Source organism: Schistocerca nitens, chromosome 7 (genome assembly GCF_023898315.1).
Source record: "Schistocerca nitens isolate TAMUIC-IGC-003100 chromosome 7, iqSchNite1.1, whole genome shotgun sequence".
Taxonomy (NCBI): Eukaryota; Metazoa; Arthropoda; class Insecta; order Orthoptera; family Acrididae; genus Schistocerca; species Schistocerca nitens.
Genome location: NC_064620.1, coordinates 194,265,838 through 194,283,667, shown reverse-complemented (window position 1 = coordinate 194,283,667; position 17,830 = coordinate 194,265,838). Strand labels below are relative to the sequence as shown.

The window sequence follows — 17,830 nt, the reverse complement described above, 5'->3', positions numbered from 1 at the left end:
TAGCCTTGTTTCATTACTTTGTACCTTGCCTTGTAAGTTTTGGGTACGGCACGTTAAAAGATTTTTCACTGTTCTCAAGGTATTTTCTCACAAGTACGGGTGAACTCCGTAACGAAAGTGTCACTGGACACCATGGGTCCCTTATACCAAAATAATCAGAAGGTATCCCAGAACAATTTCTGAGAGTTTCACAAAATTCATAACACAAAGCTGTATTCGTTTCTTTCATTGTGCTACCGGTTTCGGTTAAAGCCGTCATCTGAAAGCTTGTCGGTGGAGTTTTGGTACACCCTGTACAACTTCTCTTATCTGTTCTGCTAAAGTTTATTGGTGATTAAATGTTTACTCTTTAAAAGCTTATTACCAGTTAGAACCTATATCTTTCTTGGAGGTTCTGCAGTTTTCCTCTTGCAAGATACAAGTATTTTGCTACGAAATTTCATAAGCTCGGTCCTCCTGTCCGACGAATAATAGAAACGTTATGACATTTTGCTGTTAAGGCTGTATCCGAAATTAAAGCTATTAAACGATGGATAGTTACAACGAGGTTAAACGATACACCATTGTGATCAAACAACAACAACGATTTAGAAAAATATGATATGAAAGAATTTAATTATCATGTATAATTTTTCGCAAAAGTAGGAATGAATGTCTTGGTATCGAAACGGATTACCCAGCGTAGAATTTCAGGAAAACAGCGAAAACTGTGTTATGTGGTCTGCGATCACAGGTCCACATTGCGTAGGTATAGGGGAAAGTCAAGTGGAGGTTTCTTCAATCGTCTCTCGGTCTGTCAACTCCCGGTTGTCGATTGCTGAGGCCGATACTGTGACTGACGCACTAGAGCCGGCCTGTGCGAGATACTAAACACAGACACAGATTGTATCCCTCTTTTTTAGCGGATAGCAAACTGATGCGGAAAACGCTATAGTTTCCCTGCTGCGGAAGCATTGCACAAACATTGAGGGCGACGTTAAGAAATTAGTAGTACTAAATATTAAATCAACAAATGACTGTTTGGGGTCACAGTGACATATTTTAGTCGGAATGAATTTTGGGCTTGCTTTCCGTCGTCTCTTTTTCTATTTATCTCGTATGTACTTTCATGCATTTCCGATTAATTTTAAATTAAATACCAAGGTATTCAGCAAATCAGAACATTAAGTACAATAAAAGCCTTAGCCGGAACTTTTACGCTGGTACAGAAGGCGTTGCTGTTCGTAGAGTGTTGTACATTTGTATATTATGAACATTCCCGTAACTGGTAAGCTAATGTATCCGGCGTAGTGTCACAAACTGGGCTAAAAAAACGCTCCTAGCACGTGTGGCCAATTATGACGTTGGTTTCCAGTTTAATGGCGTTCTACATGGCAGGAAGAACAGCAAAACAACGCTTCACTATGAAGCGACTGCACGAGAATTTCTACTGCAGTGAGTGGTGTACTCGTATAATGTCCGTCGGAATGTAAGTACGTAGCATTTTCTGCGACTTCACTGCATACTATGTTGGTAATATCTACCAAAAAAGTGTCCTCCACCGTTTACGACCTTTCGACGCAACTGCAAAAAGCAAAAAAGTGAAGCACGAAAAGAACCACAGCTCAGTTTCACATTATGTCATTTCGTAGTATACTTTTTGGAAAATACGTTGATCAATAATAGTCTCTCAATTTCTAATGACTGTTATTCATGAGACTTTCTGTATAACTAACGCTGAATGGAGAATATTTTCCAAAAATTAGTTAAGAACATTCTTTAATGACCATTATGTACCCTACCCTCAATGGATTGGACCAAAACAGATCATAATCAATACAAAATGAAGCAGTGGGATGAATTTTTTTCACTAGAAATAAAATCACTAAGAAAACTTTATGCTAGAAGGGAAAGAACCGGTATGGGAGGAACGCTGTAGCACAATAAATGTTAGAAAAAGCAATACTGATTTTCGGGATTGCGGTTTGAATATATTTAGATTTAGTGAGGTCACAGAAAGTCAGAACATTTTCACAGCAAGACCAAAATGTGAGTTCGTTACTGATATGAAATCGCTAACTTCATTAGTACCAGAATCTGTAATTACAATTCGTACAATTTATAGTTCATCAGGAGACTGTTGGCACGGAGTATGATACTGACATTTACAAAAAGCCGTACACTCCCGCGCAAAGCTAATATACAGACAACTGGATTCACAAAGGTGTCGAAATAACAAGCCGTTTCAATATGATTTCCTACTGCACGACTGCTACGTATTGTATCTCCATGTTACGTGGTGTTGATACAGTTCGTTTGTGGATAGCTTGTTGGCAATGATTCGCCATTTCATTTATTTATCTCCCCTTGTAAATAACGAGTAGACAATCACGTTAGTTACAGTCCCGATGGTAGAACACTATTCATGATATCAGCAACAGCTTCTGGCCGCAGTCTCTGACTTGATGTAGCACGTATTGATTAACCGTCGATGCTGACTATTCATATGGCACACGCGGTGTGATACGATGACGGTATCAGCCCAGTTCTACGTTTCATTGTGCTCACAGCACTTTACCATGGGTCATTAAGATGAAACATTACAGGTAGTTTTGGGGTGTAGTTGAATGTATTATCATTATGTTTGATTTAAAACATTACACTGTATCAAGTAATAACTAACGATTTGGCGACCTAAATAAGTATGGAAATGCCTATTCAAAAATAGGAACGCGTTTATGTGTCTAGATGTATTCCAATTGCACTGAAATTTGCATTAACTGTCTTCTTTTCTCTAATAAGATGCTATTGAACTGTACAAACAAATCATGTGCAATCCTTATGAAATCCATACTTCATTTGTAAAATGATTATTGTTTCGACATTAGTTGTGCTTCAGTAAGACTACAATGCCAGGGAAGATTTTTTAGATGGACGAGTGATGTCAGACATCCATGAAACTGGTCGATTTACTGTCTGAAATATGTTTTTTCTTATTTCATTTGCTCGGATTAGGAGTCATCCTGTGTCAACCTTGTCACCAAGAGTAGCACTTCATCTCTGTCTTACAGTACCAATTTAGATCTCCGCTGCTCCGTCGAATTACACGAAAATAGTTCATTGGGATTAAAAATAAAGATGAAAGGATATCAATGATAAGTTTCGATGATGACGTTTCTATCCTTAGTGAAGAGGAATTACAGAAACTGTTGAATGGAATGAACAGTCTAATGAGTGCAAAATATGAGTTGAGAGTAAATTGAAGAAAGACAGAAATAATAAGAAGTGGCAGAAATGAGAATAGACGTAGGTGAAGCAAAATGATCCATGATGGGCGGAGGAAGGAGGACATAAAAATCAGACCAGCACTAGCAAAAAAAATTGTTCCTGGCCAAGAGAAGTCTATATAGGTCTTAATTTGAGGAATAGTTTTCTGAGAATGTACTTTTGGAGCACAGCATTATACAGTAGTGGAATATGGACTATGGGAAAACAGGAACAGAAAAGAATCGAAGCATTTGGGATGTGGTGCTACTAAAGTTTGTTTGAAATTACGTGGATTGCTAATATAAGGTATGGAGAGGTTCTCCTCATAATCTGGGAGGAATGTAATATATTGAAACGCCGACAACGAGAAGGAACGGGATAAGAGACATGTGTTAAGACATCAGGAAATAATTTCCATGGTACTGTAGAGGTGGAGAACTGTAGAGTGAGACTGAGATTCGAATACTTCCAGCAAATAATTGAGAACGTATGTAGCAATTGCTACTTTGAGATAGAAAGGTTGTCACAGGAGAGAGACAACTATTTATTTCCGAAGTTTGCACCACGTTGGAAAAAGACGCGTTGTGTTACTGTCGTCGCGTCCCAAAAAAATAATCGAGATCGAAATATCAGTTTGGACAGCTTTTAAGTTATAGACAACAGTGTATTTCGAAGCAAATTAGAACACTTCGAAATTGGAAAGTGTAAATAATGGGAAACTACTTTACACTTGTTAACAAGTTTAAAAAGCTCCATACATTTTCAAGAAATCTAAATTGCTTTTTTAAGACGGCGACACGAGACACTTATGCATTAGTATAAGGTAGAACAAATTTTTCTTTACCTATGATCACAAAACTTTTCGTCCTGCGACGGAAATGAAAGAAGAAATGTGTTATGTATTTGCATGTTTGATGTTTTATTTGGGTCTGAGTCGCAGCTTGTACAAATACGTATAAGGCAGTACAAGTGGAACCTTACTGTTGCTGTGAACAGCACTTACTTTTCCACGGATGTCCACACATTCATTTACAATGTGTTTCTATCAGTATTAAAGTGCTAGTATAGGAAATTATTTACTATTGTAGGGCCGACAGACTCATTTTTCTTATCCTTAAATCATTAAACAATACTGCAATTTATTTTCGTAGCTTTCTAGTCCTTAACTTATTGATCCCCTCTTCATCTACGAACTGCCTTTCTGAATGCTGCCACATATAGAGTGCAAAAACACGAGTTTTCTAGCTCAGTTGTAAAACCTTTGTTTACTTCTTATTTTTAATACTCTTGACTGTATGCTGGTCTTATTATTTTATTCATTTTAGAATTCTTGGCATCCCCTACACATTCCCGTTACACTAATGAGTCTCGTTCTCTTCGACTGAATATGGCACTGGGACCAAAACATTTCACAGAGCGTTTCGAAAGCAGTGTACACACGACATATTTAAAAATACAATTAAATCTACTGATTATTTTATGTACAATTGGTGTTTGTAAAGGAGTTTGACTCGTGTCATTGACACGTATGGGTTTCGATTTTACAAGTGATAATATAAACATACCTTAGAGCGTGAGCCCTTAGTTGCTTGCTGTGCTTCAGATCCTCTATGGCAATTCCGTTGAAAGGCATGAAAACCTGTTGCACATCAGGATGTGTCTCGAACAAGCTGTAACAGAAAATTGAAAAGGCATGTAACCAAACCCGAAAGTAAGATTTATTTCCTGCCGATCAGCAATAGGTAATTCCAATTAATTTACAGCTGAGATATTACAGGAAGTAATGAAATATTCACTTATCAAAAACTTTTACGTGTAAACAGAACTTGTCTAACAATCTATTTGAACTGCAATGTTTTTAACTAAGCATGAATTGTGTATGCACATATCTTCGTCTATTTTCAGAACTGTTCCACACAGCCTAGTTGCGCAAATTGAGGAGAAAAAACCATCGATCGATATATGGAAAGTAAGGATATTTTAAAGAAACTATAATAGCGGATAACATCCTACCGACAATTATACACTCCTGGAAATGGAAAAAAGAACACATTAACACCGGTGTGTCAGACCCACCATACTTGCTCCGGACACTGCGAGAGGGCTGTACAAGCAATGATCACACGCACGGCACAGCGGACACACCAGGAACCGCGGTGTTGGCCGTCGAATGGCGCAAGCTGCGCAGCATTTGTGCACCGCCGCCGTCAGTGTCAGCCAGTTTGCCGTGGCATACGGAGCTCCATCGCAGTCTTTAACACTGGTAGCATGCCGCGACAGCGTGGACGTGAACCGTATGTGCAGTTGACGGACTTTGAGCGAGGGCGTATAGTGGGCATGCGGGAGGCCGGGTGGACGTACCGCCGAATTGCTCAACACGTGGGGCGTGAGGTCTCCACAGTACATCGATGTTGTCGCCAGTGGTCGGCGGAAGGTGCACATCCAAACCGTCATCGAACCCATCGTTCTACCATTCCTAGACCGGCAAGGGAACTTGCTGTTCCAACAGGACAATGCACGTCCGCATGTATCCTGTGCCACCCAACGTGCTCTAGAAGGTGTAAGTCAACTACCCTGGCCAGCAAGATCTCCGGATCTGTCCCCCATTGAGCATGTTTGGGACTGGATGAAGCGTCGTCTCACGCGGTCTGCACGTCCAGCACGAACGCTGGTCCAACTGAGGCGCCAGGTGCAAATGGCATGGCAAGCCGTTCCACAGGACTACATCCAGCATCTCTACGATCGTCTCCATGGGAGAATAGCAGCCTGCATTGCTGCGAAAGGTGGATATACACTGTACTAGTGCCGACATTGTGCATGCTCTGTTGCCTGTGTCTATGTGCCTGTGGTTCTGTCAGTGTGATCATGTGATGTATCTGACCCCAGGAATGTGTCAATAAAGTTTCCCCTTCCTGGGACAATGAATTCACGGTGTTCTTATTTCAATTTCCAGGAGTGTATAAAGTTAATTTTCTTTTTAATAATTCGAGAGAAAAAAAGCCAGTGTTTCCGTATTGATCGAAATGAAGTTGAAATGATGCGTTTGGACAGTACGTAAATTAATACTGTGGTTTCCCGTTGGGTGGAAGTTCTACGGAAATTGCAACACGGAGTGAGTCGCTTTCTCTGAATGTACCAGTTGTTATTCAACTTCAGAACCGATCTGTAAAATGCTTTCGGTAGTCTACAGCGCCTTCTAATATGATCTACCACGCCTAACATCCTCCACTCACTCCGCCAGTTGATGCCACATGCAAAGTGATGTCACGCTGTGATTTAACCATAATTTTCGGTGATTATTTGTAAGTAACCCATAAGAGGGTCATAAATAGAGATAACAGTAAGCTGACGAAAAACTTAATTCCACTTAAGGAAATTTCGTACACGCTATATTGCTCGGAATTCGGTTGTGACTGTGTCAGCTGGGATAGCATCAGTGCTCTTATTTAGTGAAATTTTCCGTAGATATCCATCCTGTGAGTGTAGATGTCAAAAGTAAAGCATAATATTGCTAGAGTTTTAGTAATTTCGTTACTGACCAGTACGAATGATAAAGCATTAAGTCTCATATTTGTGTTACTTTCTCTTTTGTGCCTACAGATCCACGTTCGCTACATATGAAAGTGATGTTGTTACGTAAAGTTCCTAAGCTAGATCATAGAATCGAAACAAATTTTTGTATGTCTAATATAAACCTTATCCGAGAAACCACGAAGAAGTAAACTTTTACCCAGTAGTGTAACAATGACAGGGGTTCGCTTTCCAAATGATTTTCATTAGTTTTCATCCAAGGCAAAACATTTCCTGCATTTTGTATGACACCACATGCGAAAGTTTTCAGAAAGCATTCGTTTCGTTTTGGGGGCAAAAACCTCTGCTACGGCTTACACTTAAATCATGTCTTCAGTTTCCTGCAAAGAGATGTGTTCCATATTCAGTAACCTCCCACGAATTGCAGGGGTAGGCGGAAGAAAGTGCTAATTCACAAGAGCGTTGTTTGAGATATTACGTAATCAGTTCAGTTCAAAGATCGGAAATTAAGTTCAGTGAGAGAAAACGTTTTATAAATCATGCAGTGTCCTCTAGTGGTAAATTTGGAACAATGACTTGCTAGCATGTTGTGCAATCGAAACGGCAACAGAAAATCTGATCGACCCCATTATTTCTAAATATAGGATTAGCACATTCTTCCGCTTGCCCCGTAAATTGTGAAAGGAAGGAAACGGAATGGACACTTCACAGCCGACTATGTATTGTCTTCCACGAGACCAATACCACTTATAATGCAGCACGCAGATTTTTCAATTCTTTTCTCATATGTATTTTATAGACACAAACTTCAGACCGAAACATTTTCTTCATTTGCTTACTTTTACCGATTTAGAAGTGACTTCTCTTTGATCGGCTGTACACTTTGTGGAATAAAATCACGTAATTCTCAAAATCACGTAATTCATGCAAAATCTGTCAATGACATTTATTAATTGAGAGATAAACTTTAACTTGGAACTACCCCTCCCTACAACCTCTTCTCCTCGCCTCCGCTACCGTTACTATCACATCCACACTCTAACGGCCTCCCCTTTTCCACTTCGTTTTCCCCTCACCAACGCTGTTCTTCTTCGTTCAACTTCTCCCTGCCACTCATCGCCAGCCCTCGTGGCCGAGCGGTTCTAGGCGCTACAGTCTGGAACCACGCGACCGCTACGGTCGCAAGTTCAAATCATGCCCCCCGGCATGGATGTGTGTTATGTCCTTAGGTTAGTTAGGTTCAAGTAGTTCTAAGTTCTAGGGGACTGATGACCTCAGATGTTAAGTCCCATAGTGCTGAGAGCCATTTGAACCACTTTTTTTTTTTACCACTCATCCCTCTCCGGCCAGTCCCTCTCCAAGCTTCCTAAGCCACGTCCTAGGCTAATCATAGATTTCCGGTACCAAATTTGCTATACATATTCGGCTCTCCCAACAGCAGCTAAGTATTTCACTGCCATAAAACCGAAACAGTTGACCACATTTCACAGCTCCTTCCGGTTAGTGACACCCCTTTCTTCGAAATAAGCAAATCAAGGAGCTTCTAAGACTCATATTTTACTGCTGTAAAAGTAAAATAGCCAGTTAGATGGTAACGAGGGGTGGGACGTAGGTGTATTCTCATCCAGTGGTGTTTGCCCTTGGGTGGGACATGGAGTCCGCAAATGTTTGAATACTTTTCAAGGAACAGTCTACGATGCAATTTGGAGGAGGCAAGTAGTTCACTTGTCTTGCATAGTTTCTAAACATGCTATGTCTTACAAAATAAGCCATTTCAAAGAACGATAATTTTTCTTCAGATAATCTATTATAAGTGCATTATACCTAGACAATGATACCGTGTTCAAAATATCTGTTACGCGACAGGTTAGTAAGGAAATGATGATGATGAAGTCCCATACTCCGTAACATAGCGTAGGGGACGATGCGGGAGACCCACACCGCCGTACTAGGCTAGCTCCTATAGGAGGTGGTTTGCCATTGCCTTCCTCCGACCCAGTTATCTCGAGGCAGGTGAAAATCCCTGGAACCACCGGGAATCGAACCCGGGACCCCTTGCTCGGGAATCGAGACTGAGTGCGAGCACAGCAAAAATTGGAAGAGTACAGACCCAACTGCCTTCAAAACGTTATAGAAGAGGTACTAGGTTGGACGCAACATCGTCTATCAGGGGTTTGACTAAGCAGTAACGTCATTGTAAGAAATTCGTTAAAGAAATGTAGCGGAACTGGAGAGCACCGACGACTCTAGAAGAGCAAAACTGAATCAGTCATTACCAATGACGTCATAGAGTGGAGCCTCTGCTCGACGATATTAATACTATAGGATCCGATCAGTGTGATTGATGCTGTTCGTGTCGTTGGCACTCGATCCTCTGATTCTGGTATGGTAACATCTTGTATGTGAGATATTCTAGTGTTGGTCTTACACTTGCTGTCTTACGAGAAGATCAGCAATCTGTATCCATAGATAAAAAAAGTCTAGCAATCGGTATTAAAGTCAGAGCAGTTCCCAGCACTGATGGCTAGTCCAGGGCTCTATCTACACATTTCCAGTCCTCGACACAAGCTCCTCGAAGACTTCAGCGTCGCTCGAATCTGACAGGCTACCCTAATAGCGGGCCAGGTTCACCACGCCATCATGGCATCCGACATCACGGTCCGCCTGTTGGGACAGCGAGGGTCTGAGCACTCACAGAAACAGTATGTGAATCAAATACACATTTCACTGTCACCTCCACCTCCAATTAGGGCCACCTACAGGGCGTGCCTACCTGACCAACGGACGTCACACCGCCGCACCACTCCTCCACTCCGATCTGATGCAGGGCTCCGGCAGCATCGAGTCTGCTGTTGCATTCAGCGCATTCGTCTCCGGATTACGTAGTCACCAGCCGTCGCAGATGACACGGCAAACAACTTGTATTCTAAGTAGTAAATGGCCTAATCTTGAATATTGTTTTGCCACACAGGTCTTCGTCTGCATCCTGAAAAAAAGTTAGTGGTTTCCAACACAACAGTGGGCGACCCATGCGTGTCCCATTAACGTACCTATGAAGATGAACAAGTTTTGCAAATATTTTGTTCTGTAACGATGTGACGTGTGCCCAGATATTTGAGAAAACACTGAAAGTACACTATAAGCAAATAAAATAAAATTAAAAAATAAACGATGCACCATGAAGGAAATCGAGAGATGTGCACGTACAGACAAACAAGTATCAATTTCAGAAAATTTTGATGATTTGTTCAAGAGGAGGAGCTTCACAAACTAAGCAAGACCGAAACGCGTTGGTCTACCTCTGGCCCTTACGAAAGTAGTTATTCGGTTTCGAATTGATTGACAGATTTATTGGATCTGCCCCTTATGGTTATTGTGCCAAACTCTGTGCAACTGGCGGATTACATAGTCAAAATCCCAAGCTCGGTGGAGATACCTGCCATTACACTCCAAACTTTCTGAATTGGGGAGAGATCCGGCAGGTTTTGCGAGTACGAAAAAAAGCAGTAGAAAGCGGCCATAATGTTACTGAAATGTAAACGCAGGGCTGGCTGCACGAAGGCCAAGGAAAGAGGTAATGGAAAATCGTCGACTTACCACTGTGCTGTAAAAGTGCCGCCGATGAAATCCCACGGTATCCTACTTTGAAAAGATGTGCTTCAAAAATGGCTCAAATGGCTCTGTCCACTATGGGACTTAACATCTAAGGTCATCGGCCCCTAGAACTTAGAACTACTTAAACCTAACTAACCTAAGGACATCACACACATCCATGCCCGAGGCAGGATTCGAACCTGCGACCGTAACGGTCGCGTGGTTCCAGACTGTAGCGCCTAGGACCGCTCGGCCACCCCGTCCTGCTGAAAAGATGTGGCGCCTCAGACCACGACTACGGGTTGTCTAGCCGCATAACAATCGGGGTGGTACCCCTCCGATGCCTGAGGTGTTCTGAATTGTCTTCAGTTATTCGTTTTGGACCCGACTGACCAGCAAAGATGTGTCCGGAGACGCCCCGACAGCGATACAATAGTACTGCCTGACAACCAGGAGAGGTGGCCTGGGGTGACATTCCGTTTCATAGCTGGACCTCTCTCGGCGTAATGCGAGGCACTCATACAGCACAGAGGTACGTCGTTGATATTCTACGACACGTTGTGTTGCCTTCATGGGAAGACATCCTGGGATTACGTATCAGGAAGATAATGTCACCCCACAAAGGACGAGAGTTTCTACTGCATGTCTTTGTGCTTTCCAAGCCCCAACTACTCCATCAGTGCTGCCGGATCTCTCCTCCATTGAGAAATTTTGTAGCAGTAAAGGCAGAGCTCTCCTAACAGATCGGGATTTTGACGATCTATCGCATCATATGAGCAAAATTTGGTACGATTTCCCACAGGACACTTCCGTCAATCAATGGACAGCAAGATAATTGGTTTCGTCAGGGTGAACCAACGCGTTACTGAATTGCTCATTTCGTGGAGCTCCTTCTCTCGAATGAATCATCGAATTTTTCAGAAATTGTAATAATTTTTTTGGTTGTACATGTAGGTAACATCAACCAATTTTCGTCCCATCCTGATTATTCTTTCGTGGTGTGTCATTCTTATTCTTTTTTCTCTTTGTCTGAGTCTTAGAGTGTATACCTGTCAGCGCCTACAGTATTCAGTTCTCTGAGAATTAGTGGATGGTTATAGGGAGAAAATTGATGTGAAGGGCATTAGTTTGAAGTCCTATTATTTACAGACGCTTGCGAGGAGGAGGAAGGAGGAGAGTTTGGAAGGGACAACATGTCTGTAGCATCAGGAGGACTGTGCTATGCATGTATGCCTAGCCAGAAACGTCTTAGACGAGACGTTTTGAAATTTTCAAACATGCACATGGCTTACTTCTCATATTACTGAACTGTGGACTGTAAGTGTTTCAGATTACTGCAATAACGAGACAAGTATGTACTAGTGGACTCCCACGAACAGTTAGAAAGGGGACGGCCTGCAATGTTGCAGAGGGAAATGTCTAAGTGTGTGGTGTATTCTACTGTAATCTATGTGGCAGTTTCTCAGTGATGAACTTCCTGGGATATTGCAGTAACCCTGTGTAGCCGATTATTACCACATGGACCCAGATATAACGCTATATTTTTTTGAGGTTTGAAACAAAATGCAGATTTGTGAATATCTAGTATTGAACCATGACTTCTGAGTGTAAGAAGACTACCGATGACACAAGAATATTATTGTGAACAACGAAAAAACAGTTAGATAGACAATTTTAAATAATGAGTTCAAATTGTAACATAAAGTTTTGAGAATGAATACATGGTCCGAATAGGTTGCAAATTGTTTATCATCTGTGGAATCAACCAGTTTCAACCGTGAGTCATTTTCACGCTCCTGTAATATATTCATAAAACGGTGACATTCGTGTATACGTTAACTGCCTACAAGCTTAAGGGGCTGAATGTATTTTGCAGTGACTGTATTTCTTTATTGGTATTGGAAGTTGCATTGCCTGATCGATTCGTGAAGTTTTGCTAACAATAACACAGAGTAAGCACACCACTTGCACTTACAACACGCAACACGACAATTCGAGTTCAGTGCACATTACATAGTCCAGACTTTATTTAGCGTAAACCTAAAGTTAATTTCACATAATAAAGACCGTTACTCTTGGCGACAGCTCAGCCAGTCGTCGCTTTGTAAAATCTTTGGTATTTAAATAGTCAGATATATATATTCTGTTCTCTCAACCACTGTGTAGCGATAATAGTAGCTAAATATTTTGGCGCAACGCATTTTATTAACTTATACAAATTTTTTTCACAGTTTATCGGCATTCTTATGCTCCGCCTTGTTTTTTTTTTCTTTTTTCTTTTTAATTGAGTTGAGTGTTAAAAATTTCTCTTTGAATTTGTGCTCAGTATTTGACTTACGAAGCCGCGCAAAAGTGTCAAGATTCTGGGGCGTATTCTCACAATTAAAGATACCGAAATAGACGATTTTCCTCTTCTTGACAACAATGTTGAGAATGATAGTGACCACGCTACTGTGAAACAGTTGCAAAGCACCACAAAAAAAACATTAGTTCCTTTTACAAAAATAATGAACAGATTCCTGACACTCTAATTTTACCCACTAATTTGACTCCAAATCAGGCGATAGATTACGGTTTTGCGGACGCCGCTGATCTGCACATGGCTGATGTGCACAATTCAAAACTTGATTGTTTAACGAATGAGGTCAGTGCTTTACCTACTTTTCACACAACTAATCAGACTGCCAAGTGTATATCAGGGGAAACAATAGTGTACACCACTGAGTCAGTTCTAAAAAACCCATCACATTTTGTTATCGGTAATCATGCGGGTAATGCAACAAACGAGACGTTCATGGTTGTAGATGATGTCTCCACGCCACAAAAAGACGACACAAGTGACACCCGACGTATCACTTGAAAATAATACGGAAGCGACGCTTGAAAATCTCATGGAAATGATGGTTAACCTTAATACTCAGTTACGACAATAAATACGAGAAATACAAGCTGACACCACGAATCAGTTTCTACAGGAAATATGAGAAATACAGAGTGATACCACCACTCACTTCAACGAACGGTTTAATAAAAATTATTAATCATTTTCCATCATACGTTACGAGCTTAAATCGTCACAGAAACGACTGATAACCGTTTCAAAAAGGTAGATACAGGCATTAAGGACAGTGAAAACGTCATTGCGATAAAGTATATAGCCAGGAAATGCGAAGACAGTACCAAACCCTTGAGAGATGACATTAAGGGGCTCCGGAACGCCCTATACTTGCAATGTTAAAATAACGCTTATAAATTACATCTTTCCTCACAAAGTATTTGAGGTAGGAAGTTGAACTTTTTACAGATTATTTATTGGAATATGGGCTACAACTTAACACAGGGATTTTACAAAATTTTAGTTCAGTTATTAAAGAAGATTTTTTTTCAATTGTAATGAAAATTCACAACTTTTTTTGCAATTTTTTATTTATATATTCAAAAATATACTGTTTTTTGGAAAAAGGCTGTGTTAAATTATGCAGAAGTTACTGTGTAACATTTACTGAAAGTTTGAAACAAATATGTTTGGAACATCCTTAGAAAACATGTAATTAGTATGAGAAAATAAAAGTTTTGGGAATCGAGCGACAAAGATTGGATTAACTTTTTAGTGCATTCCAGGTCCATAGGATTGATTATCTTTATCCTCTGCAAACTCCTCCTCCAGCTTCCTCTTGTTCCTCCTCCTGTTTACTCTTGCTTGTATTTCTAGACTCTTTACAGCCCTGTCTGCAGCCCGAACGCGTTCCTTGTCTAAAGCAAGCATCGCTCGTACCATGTTAGAACCTATCTTCATTCCCATATTTCTAAATACCTTGCAACTTACAATGTTGCCATCATTGAAAGTCGCAACAGCATCATACACACCAAAGTGAAGTGTTTCTATTCCAACAAACACAGTCTTGGGGATTCTCGACCATATAACACTATTTACACTTTCATTGGGGTTTTGAGTTTTTCCGTGAATACACTTTTTCAACAGTTCAGGTGCTGCTAAGTCTCTGAAAATAGGTTTTATCACCTCCATTATTGCATGAGGCAGACTATGCTTATGAGTGTACACTTCACCAGTTACCAATCCTTTGTTATATTTACACCAACTGTCTTCTTCTTTGGGACACAAGCTATGTTGGGGATTTTCATCGTCTTTATTGTTTACAGTAATAGCACATACCTTTGGCTTTCCAACATTTCTCCTTTTCTTAAAAGCCTTCAGAGGATTTCTAATAACTTTACTTTTACTCATTATTATACTTCAACAAAACAGAGACTCAAGAAACAGAATTAATTACGAATATTTTCGAGATAACGACAGAGTAAATAAACATGAAAAAATCGACAATCACACCAGCGATATATATTGAACCATCACAGGTTAGCCACAACACATACTTTATCTCACATCACTAAAATGTACCTGATGAACACGGACGTTAATAATAACACCATTTGACAGCAGTTTAACAGCGCCACAGTGGGTCACGCCCATGCAGAACACATTTCAAAAAAAATTTAAAAATAGTTGTAATCTTCGGAATTGAATAAATTATATATCTATTAAAAGGTAATAGTCTGCAGATTCAGAAAACGCAAAAAAGTAAAAATTGAACTTTTCATGATTTTGAGCCTTTCCGGAGCCCCTTAATGCTTTAAGATATCAATGTAGTGAAACATACAAAAAACTTACTCATGAAATACGATCAGTTAATGAAAGAATAGATGAACAAGACACCCGATTGGGTGCACGACTTAAAGTTCACACTGAGACCTCAGAAACGTAATACAAAGAATTTATCCGTAAACACACACAGGAAAAGAATCAGTTGTTACAGTCATTAGCAGTAGAAACACAGGAAGTAGACCTGTTGTTGTTCATTAGTCATACAACCCACGCTGACGCTGGTATAAATTCCGTTGCAGACGAGGTTAATAGAGTAAAACAATCACAGAAACAAATACAGACAGATAGATGTAACTGAATTCAAAACCACTGTTAACACACGAATATGAGCTATGGAAAGATTGGTAACATTTGAAAATCAGACGACACCGCTCCCATTCCGTTCACTGAATCTCAAGAATATCAGTACATGCAGCAAACATTAAACCAGATTGGTGCACATAACAGTTCGCTACATAGGAAAGTTAACAGTTTGCATCAGAAAGGGGACAATATCAGAAAATTTTCTCCATGTAATTAGTTTCAAACTAACGTGCAACAGCAACAGTCACCTACTTTTCAACCTCACAATAATTGACAGTTGGCAATACTCTCTTAGGATTTAAAGGTTGGCTACAGCGCGCATTCACAAGCTCTGGAATCTAAGATACTGTTGTCGCGCTTCGCAGCGCACGGATTAATTGGTGGCAGTTTTGAAGCACGTGTAAGAGCCCGCCTGCTGTGGTGCGCACGTGTGTTGGGCGAGGGGTCGTCGCCGAGCTGCCGTACTGCCATGTCCGACAGCAGCGACGCAGGATTTGATATTGAGTTGATATTCTTTATAATTTGCAGCGCGCTTATTTATTTAAAGAAAAGGGTTTGTGTATGTGCGTAGCAGCAGACGGTAATTTTGATAATGATAGGAGTTGAAGTCTTATGGGAAACCATTGTTAGGCGAATCGATTAAGTATTGATTTATGTCATTGATTTCTTTTGTAATTGTCAGGGAATTGTTTCACTATGTATTTAATTGAGAAGTCTTTCAGTCTGTCTCAAGAGTTTGATTAATTTGTAATATTGCTTTAATGCCACTGGAGGCAGATTTACATACGAAGCGATTGTTCAAAGAGCTTCCAGCGTTTTGTTAATTGAATGAGAAAGAATCGCTTTCAGAATATAGTTTTTGTAAAAAGGAATTACTATTTTGGGTTATCATTTATCGAGGTTAGGTTTGACCAAACCCTTTCTCTTGAATTAGATGTAGTTGTAGTAAGCAGCAGCAGCCGCAGCAACAGCAGCAGCCGCCATACAGAACATGCATTGCACTCAGCATGAATAATAGGTTTTCTTATGTTTTTGAATAATAATTGAATTCAGCAGATCAAGCAGTGGCAGCAGTAAGACCAAGAAAGCTATTTGTGGCGCACAGGACCAATAAAAAAAAGTTTAGGCGGTCTCTGTAATAGTAAAGTTAACAAGAGCACAAGCACGAGATTTTCAGTACAAAACACGAGATAAGAAAATAGAGCTCGCGACTTTCATAATATGAGCAGACTACAAAGAGTGCGTGACTTTGATACAAACCATTCAGCTCAAAATCAGTTCTTTTACGCCGCCGAACCCTCTCAGAATCTACAACACGAAGGATTCGACTATAAATATTTCCTGTCTGTAAATAAATTAAAGGTATTTAGTAATAAGCCCAAAGATCTGCATCCCCTTGATTGGATGCAGCAATTTTAATTTTCGCTGCCACCAAACTGGCCAGTGACGCACATGCTCGAATTTATCTGCAGCCATTCAGAGGGAGAACTTTCGATGCGTATGAGTCCTATAGCAAGGCAATGCAATTCCTTCGAAGAGTTTCAAAATCGATTTCTATCTGTGTATTGGTCGGAAACGACTCATCGAGGCATTAAAGACCAGCTAATCAGTTTACTCAATTTTAAACACTCTAGTTTTCCAACTATGACTCAGTTTTCGGAATATAGGGTTCAATAAAAACCGTACCTGACCGAAACGTATAGCCAATCTGCGCTCATACAATTATTCATCTCAAAACTTCGTGCTCATTACGAGATTCCGTTCTCGCCGGACAGCAAAAGGAAACCATTTCAGCTTTCAGAGATTTATTACAATTATTTCAAATTAAGCAGTCGGATTACTCATATGTCAATAAAAACTTTATTCGCAGTAGTCAAGGTAACAACTCATGCGGTTACAACGAACAATCCCACCCATTCTATAACAAGAGAAATAAAAGATTTGTTTTCGATAACGTTTTTCATTAACATTTTAATCAGAGACAATGCTTTGACAACCTGTATATTCAGCAGCAGCAACTATATCACAATTTCGACGCCGACAATCACAGTTTCCAGCCGCAATTCTTGCTGCAGCCGCAGCAGTCCGGAAATATCCAACAACAATACGGTCGACAAGCCCAACCCAAGGTTAATGTGCCACCGCCCAGCTTTGCCAGTACAGCCCAGTCCATTAATTTTACGCAACCGCAAGGGAAAAACTTCTCTCACAAACACCAATGGTCACAGTCAACTCAAAACGATCAAGAGCAAAGAAATTTTCACCACAAGCATGAAGGGAATAATCAACCATTTAGAGGTAACTATGGCAACAGCAGCTTTCAGCATAATGAGCCCTACCAGTCTCAGTTCATTCTTATTGAAGCTAATGTTCGTTTCCATCCACAGCGGCATTCTGCAGACCAAAAAACCGCACAGTACATATAATTGAACCAACACAGCAACCTTCTGTCACCAATCAGCCTACTAGTAACGC

General features: G+C 40.4%; 1 protein-coding gene across 1 annotated transcript in view; it reads right to left on the bottom strand.

Moving 5' to 3' along the window:
* Nucleotides 1–17,830, bottom strand: part of LOC126195185 (uncharacterized) — a 600,884-nt gene that overhangs the window by 250,942 nt on the left and 332,112 nt on the right. The window contains exon 3 of the mRNA XM_049933698.1: nucleotides 4,812–4,916. Within this exon, the coding sequence (XP_049789655.1) occupies nucleotides 4,812–4,916 (105 nt within the window). The remainder of the gene's footprint in view (nucleotides 1–4,811; nucleotides 4,917–17,830) is intronic.